Source organism: Pongo pygmaeus, chromosome 7 (genome assembly GCF_028885625.2).
Source record: "Pongo pygmaeus isolate AG05252 chromosome 7, NHGRI_mPonPyg2-v2.0_pri, whole genome shotgun sequence".
NCBI lineage: Eukaryota > Metazoa > Chordata > Mammalia > Primates > Hominidae > Pongo > Pongo pygmaeus.
In genome coordinates this window covers 131,808,211-131,826,935 of record NC_072380.2, presented here as the reverse complement: position 1 = coordinate 131,826,935, position 18,725 = coordinate 131,808,211, and the positions used below count along the sequence as shown (strand labels likewise).

At 37.9% G+C, this 18,725-nt stretch overlaps 1 protein-coding gene across 3 annotated transcripts in view; it reads right to left on the bottom strand.

Annotated features, from left to right (window-relative positions):
* Window positions 1–18,725, bottom strand: part of COLEC10 (collectin subfamily member 10) — a 110,831-nt gene that overhangs the window by 22,358 nt on the left and 69,748 nt on the right. For all 3 annotated transcript variants that reach the window (XM_054497443.2, XM_054497442.2, XM_054497441.2), the window contains exons 2-3: window positions 1,805–1,876; window positions 339–410 (exon numbers count right to left, since the gene is read on the bottom strand). In XM_054497443.2, coding sequence (XP_054353418.1) covers window positions 339–410; window positions 1,805–1,817 — 85 coding nt within the window. In that variant the 5' untranslated portion in view covers window positions 1,818–1,876. The remainder of the gene's footprint in view (window positions 1–338; window positions 411–1,804; window positions 1,877–18,725) is intronic.

The window sequence follows — 18,725 nt, the reverse complement described above, 5'->3', positions numbered from 1 at the left end:
TTTTAGAGACAGGGTCTTACTCTGTCACCCAGGCTGGAGTGCAGTGGTGTGATCATGGTTCACTGCAGACTCAAACTTATGGGCTCAAACGATCCTCCTACCTCAGCCTCCTATGTAGCTGGGACTGTAGGTATGTACCACCATGCCCGGCTAATTAAAATTTTTTTTTTTTTGGTAGAGATTGGGTCTTGCTGTGTTGTGCAGGCTGGTTTTGAATTCTTGGCTTCAAGGTATCCTCCCACCTTGGTCTCCGAGTGTTGGGATTACTGGTGTGAGCCATCATATCTGGCCTCAATTTGCTTTGAATTGCTACTGGAGAATAGTAAGATGCAACTTACCCTTCTTGCCAATGGGCCCAGTCTTGCCAATATCGCCCTGATCTCCCATATCACCCAGTTCTCCTTTAATTCCTGAAAAGCAAACATGTTATCTTTGTATCATAAGGTTTTATCTTCCTTTGAAATGTGGCTAATGTGATATTCACTTGAAAGAAATACCAACAAGTATATTCTTCTACCAGTGATATCTAATATATATCCTGTGCTATATTGTGTAGTTTAACAGACTTATAATGTATGTATTAAAATTAAAATGTGAGTGAGTATGAATATATACCACGGACATGATGATATTAAAATACTTGCTGATGTAGTATTTCTAGAATGACTGTGGCAGAGGATGTTTAAAAGAAAGGTTAGAGAATGGCCAGGTGAAAGTATTCTTGACTCGATTCTGGTTTTGTTCTTCTTCAGCTCCATTTTGTCTTCTTTCTGGAATTCTATTTCTTTTCTCTTTTAAAACAAGATTTAACAATCGTGCCACTTAAAAACAGGGCGGGGAATGTGCAGTCATAAAACCTAATGATCAAAGAAATATCAGACATGGTCCTGCTGAGTTTTCATTCAAAAAACTATGGTTAGGAATCACTGAGCTCTTCCAATGTTATTTCTTTTTATAAAAGTCTAAAAAATATTTGCCAATTAAAAATCTTTATTTTGTAAGAATAATCTTGTAATTGACATAAACATGTATAGATAGAAGTCAGCATTTCCCAAATTGAGGTCTCACAGGTCGGTGAGTCTCTCTTCTTTTTAAATTAGTCAAGATTTTAAAATAAGTGGTCTAGGGCAGCCCTCTTGTAGCAGTTGGCAAGAAATATTTCAAGTGTTCAGAAAGTGCACACATACACATCACAACCTAGAAGTTATATTTTGGTGAGGCCAACACCCAGCTTTGTGAGTGAAGACACTTCCTAATCACATCTGTGTTACTCTCTTCATCTTTGATCCCACTCCTCCCGTACCCCACCATTTCTCCAGTGTGTTATTCTTTTGTATATAACAAAGGAGGGAATTAAAGAAATAAAGAGATCTTGGGGAAAGGTGAATAGATCAATGCATCAGGTAGCTCTTTTTGTTTCTTTTTATCTTCCTCCTTAAGCTCTATGCCAGCTAAAAAAAAAAAATGCTGCTTAGCAGTGGCTTTAGAAGGGAGACACAGCTATGAACACAGCACTATAACACATCGTGTCTTAAATATTCTCAGACACTGCTTTTTCCTGGGGCTCCCAGTGTCCCACACCAGCCAGCCCTAAAGAATGCAACTTGAGAAACATATGAGAGTCTTATTGACAGGTAATCTCAGAGGGGCACTCAGATGGCGAGTTAATTCATGTGTGAAATATATTTCAGGCATTGTTGGGGCAGAGGGCATTATGAAAGCTGCTAATTTCCAGGGCAAGGGCCAGGAGAGAGAGAAGAGCAATTATGATATTAAAATGTCAGTTTCACATAATTTTAGTTACCTTTTGGCCCCATGCGTCCCACTTTGCCATGCTTTCCCTCTTCTCCTGGATCTCCTTTTTCACCATCATCTCCTTTTGAAACAGAAAATGAGGTAGAGTGAAGCATCTCAAACAGTAACATGAGCACATTCTCCCAGGGTAAGGTGGACATGGTTATAATCCTTCCCTCAGCTCAGCTCTTGCCTCACAATCCAGCTGTGAGTATGGACGTATGTTCACATGCACTTGACAATCAGGTGAAAGGAAGAAACTTCCAGTATATTTTATTTTTTACTTTTCTCCACATCCAACTCTATGTTTGAAGAAACATTCTTGTTGCTGAATTGAGATGTTTGGCCTGACAAATCTTTATTCTTGCTGTAGAATCTAGCAAATTCTTGATGGACAATAAACATAAAATTTACACACACACACACACACAAACACACACACACACACAGAGGCACACATAACTTATTACTCTCTGACTGCATGCTTGAGAACCCCAAAATTGTAGGCATGACCTAGGAAGGTAAGAATAGGAGACTAGGAATGGAGAAGCCACAGCGCAGTTTTCCATGAGCGGCAACTGTCTTAATCATAGGCAACTGTAGCTCCAGCACCTTGAAGAATTAAAGATTGAATGAATGGTTTAATGAACAGTGCCCAGACTGAGAATCAGGAGTCTTGGATTTTAATGCCATGTTAGTCACTGATGGTTTGAACAAATCTTCAACAGGCCGGTGATTGAGTTTATTGGCTTTGGACTAGGACAGATTTGACTGAAGTCTCAGCTCCACCACTCACTATCTGGAGAAATTTGAGTACAGAACTTCCCTCTCTGAGTCTCACTTTTCTCTCCAGCAAATTGATCTAATAACACCTACTGGAGCGGGCTTTTAGGAAGTTCAAATGAGACAATAGACATAGAACACCTGGGATACGATCAGTGCTTAGCAATGATGGCAGCTGTTTTTCTTTCCTTTATGCTTCCTTTCCTAAATGTGGGGATAGTATCTGCTCTCCACACCTCACTCAGTTGTTTTAGGATCAACAAGGTGAGCATGTGAATGTGCTTTGAAAACAAAGAACACAACACACGTGATATTATGACCAGATATCTGCATTATCACCATGGCAATCTCAGGGCATGAAAGAGCCCCGTCCATCAGCAGATGAAAGGAGGAGAAACAAAACCTTCTGAAGACAAAAATGAAGTTCTTGGGATTAGACAATTTGAGTGAGAGTAACTTGTGATGTTCATTGATTTATCCAGGAAAAAACACGACCAGAGATTTTCTGTCTTTTTATTTTTTTCTGAGTGCAGAATGTTGAAATTTTAAGTGAAAGCAAGGACAATGTATGGAAGAGTTGGATTTCCAGGTTGTGAGATTGATCAAACATTGAAATGCTTCACAAGGGAAGCTACAGATGCCTCCTAGGATGGCTTTCAGAAAAGAATGCACAGGTGATATCTGTGGTCAGACCAGAGGGGAGAATTGGGTGAACTAGATGACATTTTTTTCTTCTTCTTTCTTTCTTTTCTTTTTTCTTTCTCTCTCTCTTTCCCTCCCTCCCTCCTTGCCTTCCTTTCCTTCCCACTATCCTTCCTTCCCACTATTCCTTCCTTCTCTCCCTTTTTCTCTCTTTCTGACAGTGTCTTTCTCTGTCACCCAGGCTGGAGTGCAGTGGTGTGAACACAGCTTATTGCAGCCTCAACATCCTGGACTCAAGTGATCCTCCTGTAGATGACATTTTTCTAGCTACAGTTAACAGTGAATGTCTGTTGAGAAATTATAAAGTCAGCCAAGCAAAAGCTAAGGACTTGACATGTAGTAATTATAGCAATTCTAGGAGATGGAAACTGGTATTGCTCTATATTATGAATGAAAAAAAAATGAGACTATGTGGTTAAATTGCTTGCCTATTGTCACAGAGCTTTTTAGTAGCCAAATGAGGATTCAACAACATGTACATTTCTATCCCTCTAGATTCCTCTTGGTATACAGTTGTCCCTTTTGGTCTAGGTTCTGTGACTCTTAGCAGATGGTGGATTTTACAGAATTTGGCACCGTGCCAAATTTTTCAGGGCGAAAAGGAGAGTCGCAGAAAGAAATATACTTTTTCTTTGCTTTTAGGCAAGAAAGATAGTGGGAGAAAAGAAAAAAAAACAGCTTATTACTTAATGACTTTATTCACAGGAAGTGTATCCTTGGGATAGGGTAGCATAAATGAGACACCACTTTGCCATTCACTGAGGGACTTTGGGAGTCTTTCAACTTATCTGAGCTTTTTTTCATGCATTCATAGAAAAGACAAAAATTACACTTTTTTTTCTAGAGGGTGTTTAGCAAAGGTAAAGCTAGAAAAGTATTTTCCTTCAGGGAGTCCTTTCTAACACTCCCAGACTGGGCTAAATTCTCCCTCTAATTACCTTTGTTGCTTAAAAATAACACTTTATACCAAATGTGTTGGTGTATTTCCACTTATCTCTTACATTTCCCTGTGACCCAAAGCATGGTGGGATCATAAGTGATTTTTTCTAGCATCTCCAGAATTTAGCACAGTGCCTGGCTCTGGTGTTTAATAAATGTAGCGGAACTGAACACACTTTGTGTTAACCATAAGACATTCTACAAATATAATAACAGTGTTTATCTAATACTTTGTGCCAAAAATGTTCTTAGCACTTGACATACAATCTATCATTTGATCCCCACAGCAAGCTTTGAGATGGATACTATCCTTCGCTCCATTTTACAGAAGAGGAAATGGGGTCACAGAGAGGTTAAGTAACATCCAAGGTCACATAACTCATAAGCGGTAAAGCCAGGATTCAAACCTGGGGCATTTGTCCTCCTAGCCCATGTTCTGAACAAGCTGGATGATTTAGAACAAATTCCTGCCTTAGCATTTCTGGGTCTTGGATATCTCTTCTGTACAATGGGACTAATGATGTGCGTCCTGCTCATGAAAAGGCAAGATAAAAACAAGCATATATGTGAAGCCCTTTGAGAATCAAAATGCCACACAGATGTGAATTATTGGTGCCATTATTCTTTCTCCTATGGGAAAGCTCTATAAGCTTTCCCATTCGTTTTCAAGCAAATGTCTAACCAGAGGCAGCAGGGTGAGTGACTTAGTCATCTACTGCTCCCTGGTGGCTCTTGATGGAGATCTGGGAGGGTGAAATAGGATTATTTATTATTCTTCGACCCATGTGACTGCAACCCAGCCTGGTGGCCAAGCAGGCTGCTGGCACAGATGAAGTAAACAACTTCAGCCCTAGCCTTCAGCATGGGTCCTGGGTTTGTTTGATCTTTGGTACTTACTTTAATGAGAACTGAAGGGAGATGTAAAAGCAAGCTTTGGATAGGGCCCCCCACCACCTGGCTCGCAGTTGTTTGTTTTTATATTTATTGGATGAGTAGGACAATTTACACTATTTTACTTCATTTAGAAATAGCCACTTGTATTTGAAAATTAAGTGAAAAGCTATAAACTGAAATAAGCTAATTTCAATTTTACAAAAATTATTTGCTTTGCTCACACCCTCTCCCCAAGCCACCAGCGGAATTCCAACAGAGCACACATTTGACCACATTTTCTTAGATAGGACTTTTCCCCCTGCCCAATTAGCAAAATGTCTTTTAAAATTGAATTCTAGTTGGAACCCAGGCCAGTACCCTTTACTCAAAGGAAATACTTATTAAAAAGTAGTGAATTGTTTTGGAGATGCTAAAATTAATTAATTAAAATCCTTTTCCCGTTGTCAAAACAATCTTATAGACTGTGGAGTTGTTGTTAGTAACGTTTCTCCTGATCAGCCTTAGAATTGAATGGGATAGGCTGGGCACGGAGGATCACGCCTGTAATCTCAGTACTTCACGAGGCCGAGGCAGGTGGATTGTTTGAAGTCAGGAGTTCAAGACCAGCCTGACCAACATGGTGAAACCCTGTCTCTACTAAGAATACAAAAATTAGCTGGGCCTGGTGGCAGGTGCCTGTAATCCTAGTTACTCGGGAGGCTGAGGCAGGAGATCGCTTGAACCCAGGAGGCGGAGGTTGCAGTTTGTGCCACTGCACCCCAGCCCAGTGACAGAGCAAGACTGCATCTCAACAGCAACAACAACAAAAAAAAAAAAAAAAAAGAAGAAGAAGAAAGAAAAAATAAGGAATTGAATGGGATAGCTGGTATGTTGTGATTTCTTAACAAGGCAAGAACTCCTGCCTAAAATATATCCTTCCCACTCCTACTTACATCTTCTTCCCATCTATGCCAATTGCATCCTCATTCTTGGAAATTTCAGTAGTCATTAATTATGCCCCATACCTCTTACATACATGATATGTACCAGTAGAGTCATAAAACAAACCACTCCCTAGTACTTTTACTTCCCCAATCTCAACCTCATCACTTCACTGAAATCTTCAGGCCTCATTGGGACCTGCTATTGTTTGCCTTCTCCCCATTCATCCATTTTATCATTCCCTTGGTGCCTTCACCTACCCAACCTGCTTACTCCTGGCTACCCTGAATTCTTCCAAGTCAGCCACTTCTGCACAGCTTTCCCTAAGGCAAAGAGAGCGCACTGCTTTGGTTAAGAGTACTCTGGAACAAACCATTTCATTTCTTCAAATCTCAGTTTTCTCATCCAAAAATGGAGAGAATAATCCCAACCTCTTAGGATTGCTGTGGATTACTGGCGACAGTGGATGAAAAGTGTTCAACACCATGCCTGGCTCATTTGGTAAACTCATCAGCGTATGCCTTAATGAAAAGAGAAGTAGATAAGTGATTATTTCTTAGTATTCACTACCTCAATCTCTATTTTATAATCATTACTTACTCTTTTACTTGGCTGTGTTTTTTTTTTTACCCTTTATTGTAAAACTTTTCACATAATTAAAGATAAAAACCCATTACTGAGAGTTACCAATTAGCACATTGTCATTGCTTCATGTATTTATTTTTGCTATATTTTCTAAAAAAGTAAATTATAGACATGAACATATCTCCCTTAAGTACTTCAGTAAGTGTTTTTAAAGGGTAAGAACAAACTCCTATATAAACATATTATCATTATATCAATCTTGCTTTTTAAAGGGCTGTAGGCATTTGAAAAACTCACCTTGATAGACTTCTGTGATCTTGTTCATCTCAAGCCCACACTGCTGTGCTATATATAATCTCATACAAGGAAGAAATGAGTACTTAGAAAAGAAGTAGACATTCAGAGGAGTAAGCCTAAGTCCTTTGAAAACAAATCATGACAAATAATTCCATTTTCTCTTCTGAAAGAACTAATAGATCAAGAAACTGCCTTGGACAGAGTGGTTGGAAGAAGAAAAATTTCCACTGGTGATTCACAGAAGGGAGTCATTCCTGGAAAGGTGGGATGACGTATTGATGAAGCCCAGGGGAGGGTCCTGACCTTGCATATTCAGGGGTCAAATCTTAATCACATTGCTTATCAGCTCTGTGAACTTAGCTATGATATTTAAACTCTCAGTGCTCCCATTTTCTTATCTATAATTGGAAATAACTAGAGTGCTTACCTGTTCTAGAGTCTCCCATCCTGGGGGTTGCTCCCTCACTCTGAAACCCATGCTACTTCGATTCACTTTAATAGCTTTGTGTTGGAAATTTAGAGGAAGTTTTCTTTGTATTTCTTTTAATAAAAACATAAAAAGCAAGCAAGCATGGATTTTGAATGAAGACTAATTTGTAGGCATCATATGTTTGCAACCATCATTGTCATGAAGCAGGTTATCTGTGGAAAAGGGAGGCCCAGACCCTGGCAACACTGCTCAAGAACAAATAAACAACAGTGTGCTTCTCAGGAATAGAAAAAAAATATCTACATGATAGTGGGGCAGGGGTCTCCTAAGAGATTTTTCTGAGATTCTATCTAATATGGTTTGACTGTGTTCCTACCCAAATCTCATCTTGAATTGTAGCTCCCACAATTCCCATGTGTCATGGGAGGGACCCAGAGAAAGACAACTGAATCATGGGGGCAGGTCTTTTCCATGCTGTTTTTGTGATAGTGAATAAGTCTCGTGAGATCTGATGGTTTTATAAAGAACAGCTCCTCTGCACGTGCTCTATTCTTGCCTGCTGCCATGTAAGACATCCCTTGCTCTTCCACCATGATTGTGAGGCCTTCCCAGCCATGTGGAACTGTGAGTCAATTAAACCTCTTTCCTTCATAAATTACCCAGTCTTGAGTATGCCTTTATTAGCAAGGTTAGAACAGGCTAATATGGTATCCTAACATTATCTTAAGTGGAATGTGCAGGAAATGAGATTTTTTCACATAAAACAATTAGCACTTTTCCTAACACATTTAAAGCATTCAAGAATTTTGTTTATTATGGGCTTAAAGTAAGGATATGGTTTAAAAAGAACCAACTGCATCTTAGTCCATAGAAAACTACTTGTCTTTAAGGGGAAAAGCTGTCTCAGGAAGAGTCTTAGAAAGATAGCAACTGTTTACAAAGATGTGATTTGCCAAGGAACTCCACCTTCAGGAATCACATGTGTATTGGCAGACAGGACACTCATTCAAGTTCTCTCTGAAAGCTCAGAACAATGGACAAAATATGAATTTTATAGTCAGGCTCAACTCCTGAATTTACTATATAACAGCTATTTAATCTTATACTAAATAACTTATACTTACATTTTAATGTAATAGATAACTGAATTTAATAAATTATTTAATTTTAATAATTTTATTAAGTAATTTGTCATATTATTTGATAAATTATTTAAACTTACATTAAATCTTATACTAAATAATTAACCTTCCTGCTTTAGTTTCCTATCTGGGAAAATGGGGATGATGACCCTTTTCTCATGGAGTTACCTAAAGATTAAGTAAGATTATGGATGGTAAAATTCATCAAAGAGCCCCTTGCATGGAATGTGTTCTCACTGATGCATATATTGCAAGCATAGTGAGCATTTTTTGCTTTCGTTTTCTTGGTATCCACTCCCTGGGCTTCAGGTAACAGCTCCACAGTTTTCTGTAGGAAATCACACTTACTCATTCTCAATCCATATGGTTTAGACCATATCCATAGTAATTCATTCAGCAATTCACATGTGACCCAATAAGAGCCCGCAAGTCTCATTTTGAGGATTTTATTTAGAACTTTCAAAAATGGAGACTTGCTCTTTCTGCAGGAGTCTCAGGGAGGATAGACTATCATTGAAGAATCTGAATCTATTTTGACACCATTAAGAGAGAACCCACATTACAGTCATTACAGGGGAAAGCAGAATGGTGTGAAGACTCATCCCAGAACACGTGACTTGAGCAGCTGGACCTAACTCAGCTTGAATCCCTTCCTGTTACGTGGGTCTATGAATTCCCCTGCTTTTCTCTTTGTGTTTGGTTGACCAGTGTAAGTTTGGTTTGTGTTGACCTCTTTCACTTGCAAACACAAGTTTCTTTACTAATACAAACACTAGATAATGATTAGGAGAGGGGTTCCTTCCCAGGAAGAGGTCAAAGCCTCAGGAGAAGATGGACAAAGAAGCAGATAATTACTGTGAGAAATGCTGACAGTTGCTGCTGTGGGAGCACAAAGGAGGAAACACCTAACCCTACCTGCCCACACTTCAAACTCTCCACTATTCTTTGTCAGAAAGAAGTAAATAGGATCCTTTAGACTGAGCTCCACCAGAATAAACTTACACTGTAAGGTAAATACAAAGAAAATAAGCTAAAATACAAATTTGTCCTTATATGAGGGCAGGCTGGTGCTAAAATGTCTTAGCCAATGAAATATTATGTGGATTTTTGTCTTCTGTTGAACTCCTTGTACCTCATTAGTTCAGCTCACGTGTTACCTCCTCTCCCAAGGAGTCTTCTCAGTACAGATTTTCCTGCCTCCATCTCAGTCTTCAATGGTCAGAATTAAACTAATTCCCTGGAGGGAAATCCCCTCTCACTTTATAGCATCCTATTGCATTGTGTCATAGGTGATAAGACAGGTCAGGGATGATAGACTGTATTCCTAGCACTTGGCACAGAGTCTGAGAAGCAGTAAATAGGTGATTGCTCAATAATTGTTTTCAAAATAAAAGGAGTAACATCCTTAAAGACAAGGTAGATAAATGTGAGCTTAATGACAATACAGTCAAATGAGTTTGTAATTGATTGAAATGTCTTTCTCAATAATGGCTGATTAATGGATTGACTCCAGCCTGCTGGGAGGTCTGTGCTGATGGCCAATAATCTCATAAGGCAGCCCAGGCGGCAAATACACACACCACTGCCTCTACTGCTTCTGTCCACTCCATATTCTTCTTTCTTCTTCTAATTTGTCTCTCAATATTACAGTCACGCTCTAATTTCCAAGGCTCAGTACCTGAATCAGCTTCCTCACTCTCATCTTGATTCTTATCATATGTTCACCCTCTCTTTCTTTCTCCTCCCATCCCTGCTGCTGTTATTTTATGTCTTCCCATCTTTATGCTGTAACCCTATTCCTTACAGGTGATTCCTAAAGATTTTCATTGATGTATTTCAAGTGCCTAGAATAGTGTCTGTTCAATAAATTGTTCTTGAAATATTGGTTTCCTTGAATCTGAACTTCACTTTTCCCAACTATCTTGCAAATTAATCTTTATTAAATCATATTTCCATCATACTACTACCCAATTCAAAATGTTTCAACATTTCTTCTGTGTTTATAGGCCACTTCAAACTAATTAGGCTAGTATGTGAACCTTCATAGGCTGGCATCAATGGAACTTTCGCATATTATTTTCTGACATTCTGATAAATGGCTAATTTATATACACTCATTACAACCCAGGAGTTTCTCTGCTGCATAACCTTCTATTCCTGTCCAACCTGTTTATTCATTGTTCATCAAAATGTCTTTCAGTTCCTGCCTCCATCGAAAAACATTTTTTTCATTTTCAATTAATCTGTTTAGAGAAGAATCTAAAAGTCGTAAAAGGAAAGATAGATATATATAGCATATGATAAATTCAAAGAGATATAAATACACAAAGTTTATAAATGAATGATAAACAAGGGAGAAAATCAAACACTAAGGCATAAAAAATTAGTAATATTTTTAATATGCAAAGAGCTTTTGAAAATTGATTTGCAAAAAGGACAATAAAATAAAAATATCTAAAAATATAAGCAATAAATAATAGATGAAAATGTCCAGACTATTAGAGAAATATATGTATGTATAAGTCTATATGATATTTCATCATCAGATTCACATCCAAAGATGCAGTAAATGCAGACAGCTGAATGTTATCATTCACTGTTCTTGGCTATGTAAATTGCTACAACATTTCTGGAAAATAATTGTCAATAATGATTAAAATAAAGAACATGCATACCCTAATTTGCCTTAGGCAACCTATTTTATAGGAGTAACAGTACTAACAAATGGATAAACAAGAATGTTTGTGGTGGCAAAAACAAAAACTGTAAACAAACTAAAAATGTATCATCATGGGACTGATTAAAAATAAAAGGATAACAGTAACATTACAATGATTAAAATTATAGTCAAAATACAATATTATACTGATACTAAAAATAAGGACTTAGCAAAAGCTCTTGGATATAGAGTGAGCTCCACGTTACATATAGAAAGTCTCTTAGGGAGTATTATGTCTATGTATGTATGACATCATTTAGAGAAGGAAGGAATAAATATAATTAGAGAAAAGTATCAATACCAAGCTATTAATGATGTCTATAGGGGAGAAGAGGGTTCAGAGAGGGAAGGGTGATAGTAAAAAGAGATACCGTTAGCTTTTTCTTTACATCTTCATTTTATACATCCTTACATATGTTACATGTTACAATAAGCACAAAACCCTCTTGTAACATAAAAGATAAATAATAAATGATGTAAATGGAACTATGGCTCTTTATCTCTTTATAAATCCTACCCACAAGTCCTGTCTCAAGTTAAATTCTAATTTCTCTGAATTTATTGATGAAGTTATTTCCTTGATAATTCACCATATGGTTCCTTGTTACTACTTTCTAATTGTTGCCTTGGAGTATTATTTAAATAATGCAATATTATTTAACTGTTTGTATTAATGTCAAATATTTAATTAAAGTGTAAGTTCCTTGTGATAAAAACAGATATTCTACACTTTGCTCTTGACTGTTGTCCAAAAACTCACAATTTTCTTACTTGTTTGTTCATTGGCCAATTTTTACTGCATTTCTACTAGCTACCAAGCTGTGTTGCATCCTAGGGATACAGGACTACCTTGGACAAGATATGATCTATGCCCAACAGTTTGGTGGGGTGGGAGGGGACACTGAATGCAGTCTTTCAAATGAGTAGGTTACAACTGGCATCCAACAAAGCAAGGCTTTGGAAAGATCAATGACACAGGAGTCAGGAGACTTGGCTTTTAACTCATCCTGTGTTGCTTTCTCCCCAAATGACAAGATAAAATATCAAAGAAGAAAACAAAATGAATAGTTTTCAATATTAACATGCTAAACAAATGCAAGGAAACACAATATTTAAGGAAATTAATTTATCTAATAAAAATATCAATGTCAATAAGGATAATCACTAAAATTTATGGGGTGCTTACTAGAGTCCAAGCCAGGTCATTGATGGGTGTGATTATTATCTCAACTCACCCCTTAACTGTGCCCCATCAATTCCAGGGACCCATGAACTTCATTTCCCCTTCAGCTAGTTCCTGTGCAACCTAGCAAAGAAAACAACTGAGGATTTCAAGTATCCTACAGTCGCTCCTATCTGAATTACAAAGTATCTTTTTTTGTTTTTTTCAAGCTTATTTGGCTTAAACAGAATGATCACTTGGAGCCTGCAATTATTTTGCAGTCACTGCATGTCTGAGCAAGTGGGTGCGTGTGGGAGGGTGGGAACTAACACTGTACTTAATGAAAAATGCAACATTAAGTTTTGTTAGGCAGGTTTCCTTCTGCCTTCATATATCATTCATTATTAAAATGCATTCTCAGCCAGGCCCATAGAAACAAAAACAAAGAGAAATCCCATCAATTCAGGACTAAGTGGCATGCTTCTGCAATGCAATGCAGTTGTTAAGAGCATAGGATCTGGGATCAAAGCGCTTAGTTCAAGTCCAGGCTCCATCACTGACAGGGTATGGGACTTTAGCAACCCATTTAAACTCTTTAAGCCTCAGTTTGCTCATCAGTAAGTCAGAATAATGAAGTGCCTCCCTCACAGGGTTGCTGTGAGGAGTAAATGTGGTCATGCACATGAAGAGCTTAGAAGGGTGCTTAGAAGGTAGTGAGAGCTCCAGAATATTTTACATTATTACATCATGCCAGTAGCATCCAAGGGGCCATGAGGAATTTCTAGTCACTAGAAATGAAAGATGTACAAGGAAGAGGACAAGGGGGAAGGAAGCCTTTGTGAGACCTTACCCTGTCTTGCAGATTTGCAACATCCTGGTTGGTGTGTGTGTGTGTGTGTGTGTGTGTGTGTGTGTGTGTGTGTGTGTGTGTACGTTTTCCCAGAGCAGATTTATGCTTTTGGCATCTAAACATTTAATACACCCTGTATATGTAACATACAATATTCTCTCTAAAATTCATTTCAGTACAAAGTGAGTTAGAAACAAATTTAAGGAAAAAGTGTAGTATTGTTATTTAATGTAGTTATTAGGTTGGTGTTAAAGTAATTGCAGTTTTTTCCATTACCTTTGATAACTGTATTATTATGTATACCAACATCTCAGTCTATGAGCATCTCAAGTATCTGTGAGAATTGTAGTATCCTCTTTGATAATCATCAATCACTAAATGAGACAAAATATAAAAACTGTAAGTCAAGATGATGGGCTATGTGATCAGTTTTTCTAGAAAAATAATGCCTAAGAAATATTTATGATATCTATTTCCAACTGCCTGCTGGAATTTTCCATTGATGATCACATGTAACTCAAACACAATTAAGAACTCATAATATCCCAATTTTACTTCTGAGGTACCTCTCTATTGCATCCCATTCTCTCTATTCCAACAGCCCTAATTCAACTCTTGTCTTTCATTCATGTCCCACTAAGACTTTCTCATATCCTTCAGTCTATCTTCAACCCTGCTAAGAGATTTCTCTGCCTAAGGCAAATCTAATGTTGTTCTACTCAAATACTTCCATTGGCTCCTCTGGTTTAAACTATCATTTGGTTGACTGGATCACATACAAACAATCTCACAACTTCTGCAAAATAACTATGAAATATATGTGGAAAAGAAACCCCACTGTTCAATTAAAATTAGGTTAGCAGATGACATGGTTTGATGTGTGTCCTCTCCAAACCTCATGCTGAAATGTAATCCCCCTTGTTGGAGGTGGAGCCTGGTAGGATGTGTTTGGGTCATGTAGGAGGATCTCTCATGCATTACTTGGTGCTCTCCTTGTGGTAATAAGTGAGTTCTTGCTCTCAGTTTACACAGGATCTGGTTATTTGAAAAAGTGTGACACTATCCTCCTTTCTTTTGCTCTTCTGCCATGATTGTACGTTTCCTGAGGCCCTCACCAAAAGCAGATGGTGGCACCACACTTTTTGTACAGTCTGCAGAAGCATGAACAAAATAAACCTCTTCTTTATAAACTACCCAGTTTAAGGTATTCCTTTATATTATGGCAACATAAAATGGATTAATGCAGCAGACAAGTATAATAAGTTTTTATTTATGTTGAAGCCATTGGAGCTAAAATAAAAAAAGAGTAATTCTGTGTTCTACCTTACTAAAATGTCAATCCTATCCACTTAAAAGGGGGCAGGATAACACTTAGTTAGTTCCTCCTCCATTGAACATCCTTTGCTCTAAGACTCAGAGTCTTTACTAACCAGAAAACTGAGCCAATAACTTTGTTGCACTGGTGGTGTTTTTTTGATGCTATAGAATACCATGCTCTACCCTCTCACTGCCCAGTCATTTTTCTACATTTCTAAAATTAAGACAAGAAAGGATATAGAAGAGGCAATGATGTGATGCATTTTAGGAGATTATCTTCCCATTAATAAAGCCCTGTGGGCAGATTCTGGGACACCTTGGCAGTTGAGAATGCTGGACATTTTAGTTTTGCATACACTCATCTGTTCAGAGTTAAAATATTACAGAATCAGAAAGAGGGAGCAGAAAAAAATTTCACATTGGTGTGGCTAGGCCACATTAGAATAATACCAACATGGTATTGTCTCCTAAATAATGGAGAGGCAAAAAAAAAATATCATTCTCTACCCAGGCTAATCAAAATTTTGAGCTCATTTTAATTTGAAAAGTAAAACGTCATCTTAAGTGTGCTCCAGTTTAGGAAAGCAGGTCATATCCCTTGCCTTTGTATATTCTATGTGAGCTTTATTTCAGAGTATCTGGTCTGTGTCTGTGGTCTAGCACTGGCTTTGCCCCAGAATCATTGGTGACATTGTCCAGCTTTGCCATTCAAGTGAAGCATGGTGCTAGGGTGACACTGATAAATCGTTTCCAGAGACTTTCCTTTATGGTGTATCAAAGTCCCCCCAACCCACGCACATTTCTTTGGGAGCTTTCACTTTTGTCTAGAGTATATTTTCACACTTGCTGCCACACTGCATCCCTCAACTTCCCATTGGACATATGGGCCTCCTTCTTTTGGTTGTCCTGTCATTTGGTCACCCAGTATGTGGTCTGATGAGACAAAGATGACTTTTTCACAGCTTTTGGCTCTGACTGGCAAAATCTTTTTCTAAATCCTGGTTCATTTCAGGCCAGGCAGAACAACACTATCAAAACTATTTTTGACTACACTCATGCTACAATGTCTTGCACTTACACTTATCCCTGAGTAGCATCAAATAAATGACCTTCAAAATCTATAAGATTTTGAATGCAGGTAACAATAAGAATTATCTGTTTAAAGAATTTTGTATTGGCTGGGCATGGTGGCTCACACCTGTAATCCCAGCACTTGGGGAGGCCAAGGTGGGTGGATCACCTGAGGTCAGGAGTTCAAGACCAGCCTGGCCAACATGGTGAAACCCCATCTTTACTCAAAATACAAAAAATTAGCTGGACGTGGTGGCAGGCGCCTATAATCCCAGCTACTCAGGAGGCTGAGGCAGGAGAATTGCTTGTACCTGGGAGGCAGAGGTTGCAGTGAGCAGAGATCGTGCCATTGCTCTCCAGCCTGAGCAACAGGAGCAAAACTCCATCGCAAAAAAAAAAAAAAAAAAAAAAGAATTTTGTGTCCTCAGCACATCTATCCTGTCTTATTAAGGTATGGCTGACTGGCCAGGAGCGGTGACTTACGCCTGTAATCCCAGCACTTTGGGAGGCTGAGGCGGGCAGATCACGAGGTCAGGAGATGGAGACCGTCCTGGCTAACATGGTGAAACCCTGTCTCTACTAAAAATACAAAAAAAAAAAAAATTAGCCAGGCATGGTGGCGGGCGCCTGTGGTCCCAGCTACTCGGGAGGCTGAGGCAGGAGAATGGCGTGAACCCGGGAAGCAGAGCTTGCAGTGAGCCGAGATTGCGCCACGGCACTCCAGCCTGGGCGACAGAGCGAGACTCCATCTCAAAAAAAAAAAAAAAAAAAAGATATGGCTGATTATTCCTGAGATGAGATGACATCATCTCATTTAACAGAGCTCAGCTTCTCTCATCAGTTGGGTTGATTAGGGTCCTCTCTTCATAGTTAGGGAAGTAGAATGGGCACAGGGTTTCTCCTCAGATAACTTTCTCACAGCTGTGTGGTTAAATCACATGCAAGAGCAGTATGCTTTAGTTTTCTTCTCCTTAAAATAAGGGTAATGATCCTTATCGGTGTCAGTTGAGCTAAAATAGAATCATGGATGAACCTTTGTAAATTCTAAAGAATGACTTCTGTTCATATAATTTGTTTAACAGATACAAGTGTCTTTCCGTGATCACAAGAGACCTAAACTGATGCTTCCAAGAACTGTTGAATCAAGAACAATCACAGTAAATAATTTGAAAAGAAACCCCACATTATTTAGTTGCTACTTTACTTGAATCTCTGAGTGTCAGATTTTTACTGTGTATAAGTACAATTCTTTTCTAAAAGAGCAGAGAAAGCTATAGAATTTAAAGAATTGTATAAAATTATAGGATATTGCAAATCCAATACGTAATGCAAAAAAACAGACAAACTGGTTATGGGTTGAAATATCATGAAGAAATGTGAAGAGTCTAAGCACTCCATGCTAACAGAGTTACCAAGTTTCTACAAGTAGAATTTTATAACTATAAACAAGAGGAATAAGAGAGAAAGAGAGAATTTTTGCCTGGCCTATATATCATCAATGACCCAAGGCCAGTAGAATAGCCTGCCTATATGGCATAGACAGTAGCTAAAGGAAAAGTTTCTTAAAGGAAGAAGGAAGAACAATAAACAGGAAACACAATCTCATTCTCCCTTGGGTTTTGCTCTCCCACGGTTTGCTCTTACAGAGTCCCTGAGACTACTTCAAGTGCTAAGAGCTTTACGTGGCTTAACTCATTTTTCCTCATCACAACCCTATGAAGAAGTCACACTATTATCATCCTCATGTTACTGATGAGAAATCCGAGGTTCAGTTTTCTGTGTTTTCACTCATGCAATCCCCATGACAACCCTAGGCATATTTACCACTGTTATTTCCATTTTACTAATAAGGAACGCCAGGCTCAGTTGGAGAACTAGAGACAGGAAGAAATATCAGTGAAGGGAAGAGGTGGTCTCAGTTTGTGAGCTCTTGACAAATAAGAGTTGACTTTGGAGTAAGACTGAAAACAGGCGGAAAATTGCGATAAGTAGGAGAAAGGAGCAGTCTTTTCCTGGTACATTTCTATTTGGGGAGCCGACTTTACAATCTACAAGCCTTTCTTTAGGAATGGGGGAGAGAGCTTATGATAACAAACAGTAGTGGAGACTAGTGAAAGAAAAGATAGGTAAGCTATATACTAAACATGTCTCAATTTTCAAAATAAGCATTTGACGTGGGCAATATGATCTCCATTGTATTTTTAAATTTTTTTAATTTTTAATTTTTGTGGGTGCACGGTAGGTGTATACATTTATGGGGTGCATGAGATAGTTTGGTACAGGCATGCAATGTGTAACAATGACATCATGGAAAATTGGGTATACTCAAGCATTTATCCTTTGTGTTACAATATAATTATACTCTTTTAGTTATTTACAAATGTACAATTAAATTATTACTGGCTATAGTTCCCCTGTTGTCCTATCAAATATTAAGTCTTATTCATTCTTTCTATTATTTTTGTACCCATTAATTGTCCCTAGGTCCCCCCACTCCCCTTCCTAGCCTCTGTTAATCATCTTTCTATTCTCTATCTCCATGAGTTCAGTGTTTTGGCCATTTTATGGATGAAGACATTTAAGCTTAAGATCGTATAGCTAGGTAAGTGGCAGAGCTCAGATTCAAAACTATATATATACGTGTATATATGTATGTTTTATATATATATACATATATAAAAATCTATGATATATACATATAAAAGCCCATGATCTTCACATACATGCAAATGCATGTTACTATGATCTCTAGTAGTGATTAATATATATCCAAATTATTATATAAGAGAGTTGGAGAGACACATGGCTTATTAAATTCATATTAAAATGAAACAAATTATTTTTGATCATTATCATTTAGTACTACTTCCTGATTCATCTTTACCTACACTTTTATTGACTGAAATTTTATTCTTCGCTTCATGACCTAAACTTGAAATGCCTTCTTAGTATCTACCTAAAGGAAAAGAGAGATGAAAAATTGTTCTAAGTATCGATACACTGAAATATAAACGTTAAAAAAAAACACTGAAAATATTGATCTGTCCTTATGCATAAAATACATATTAAAACACATAATGAAAGAATCTAGTGAATTAATACAATTAATAAAAAGTTTT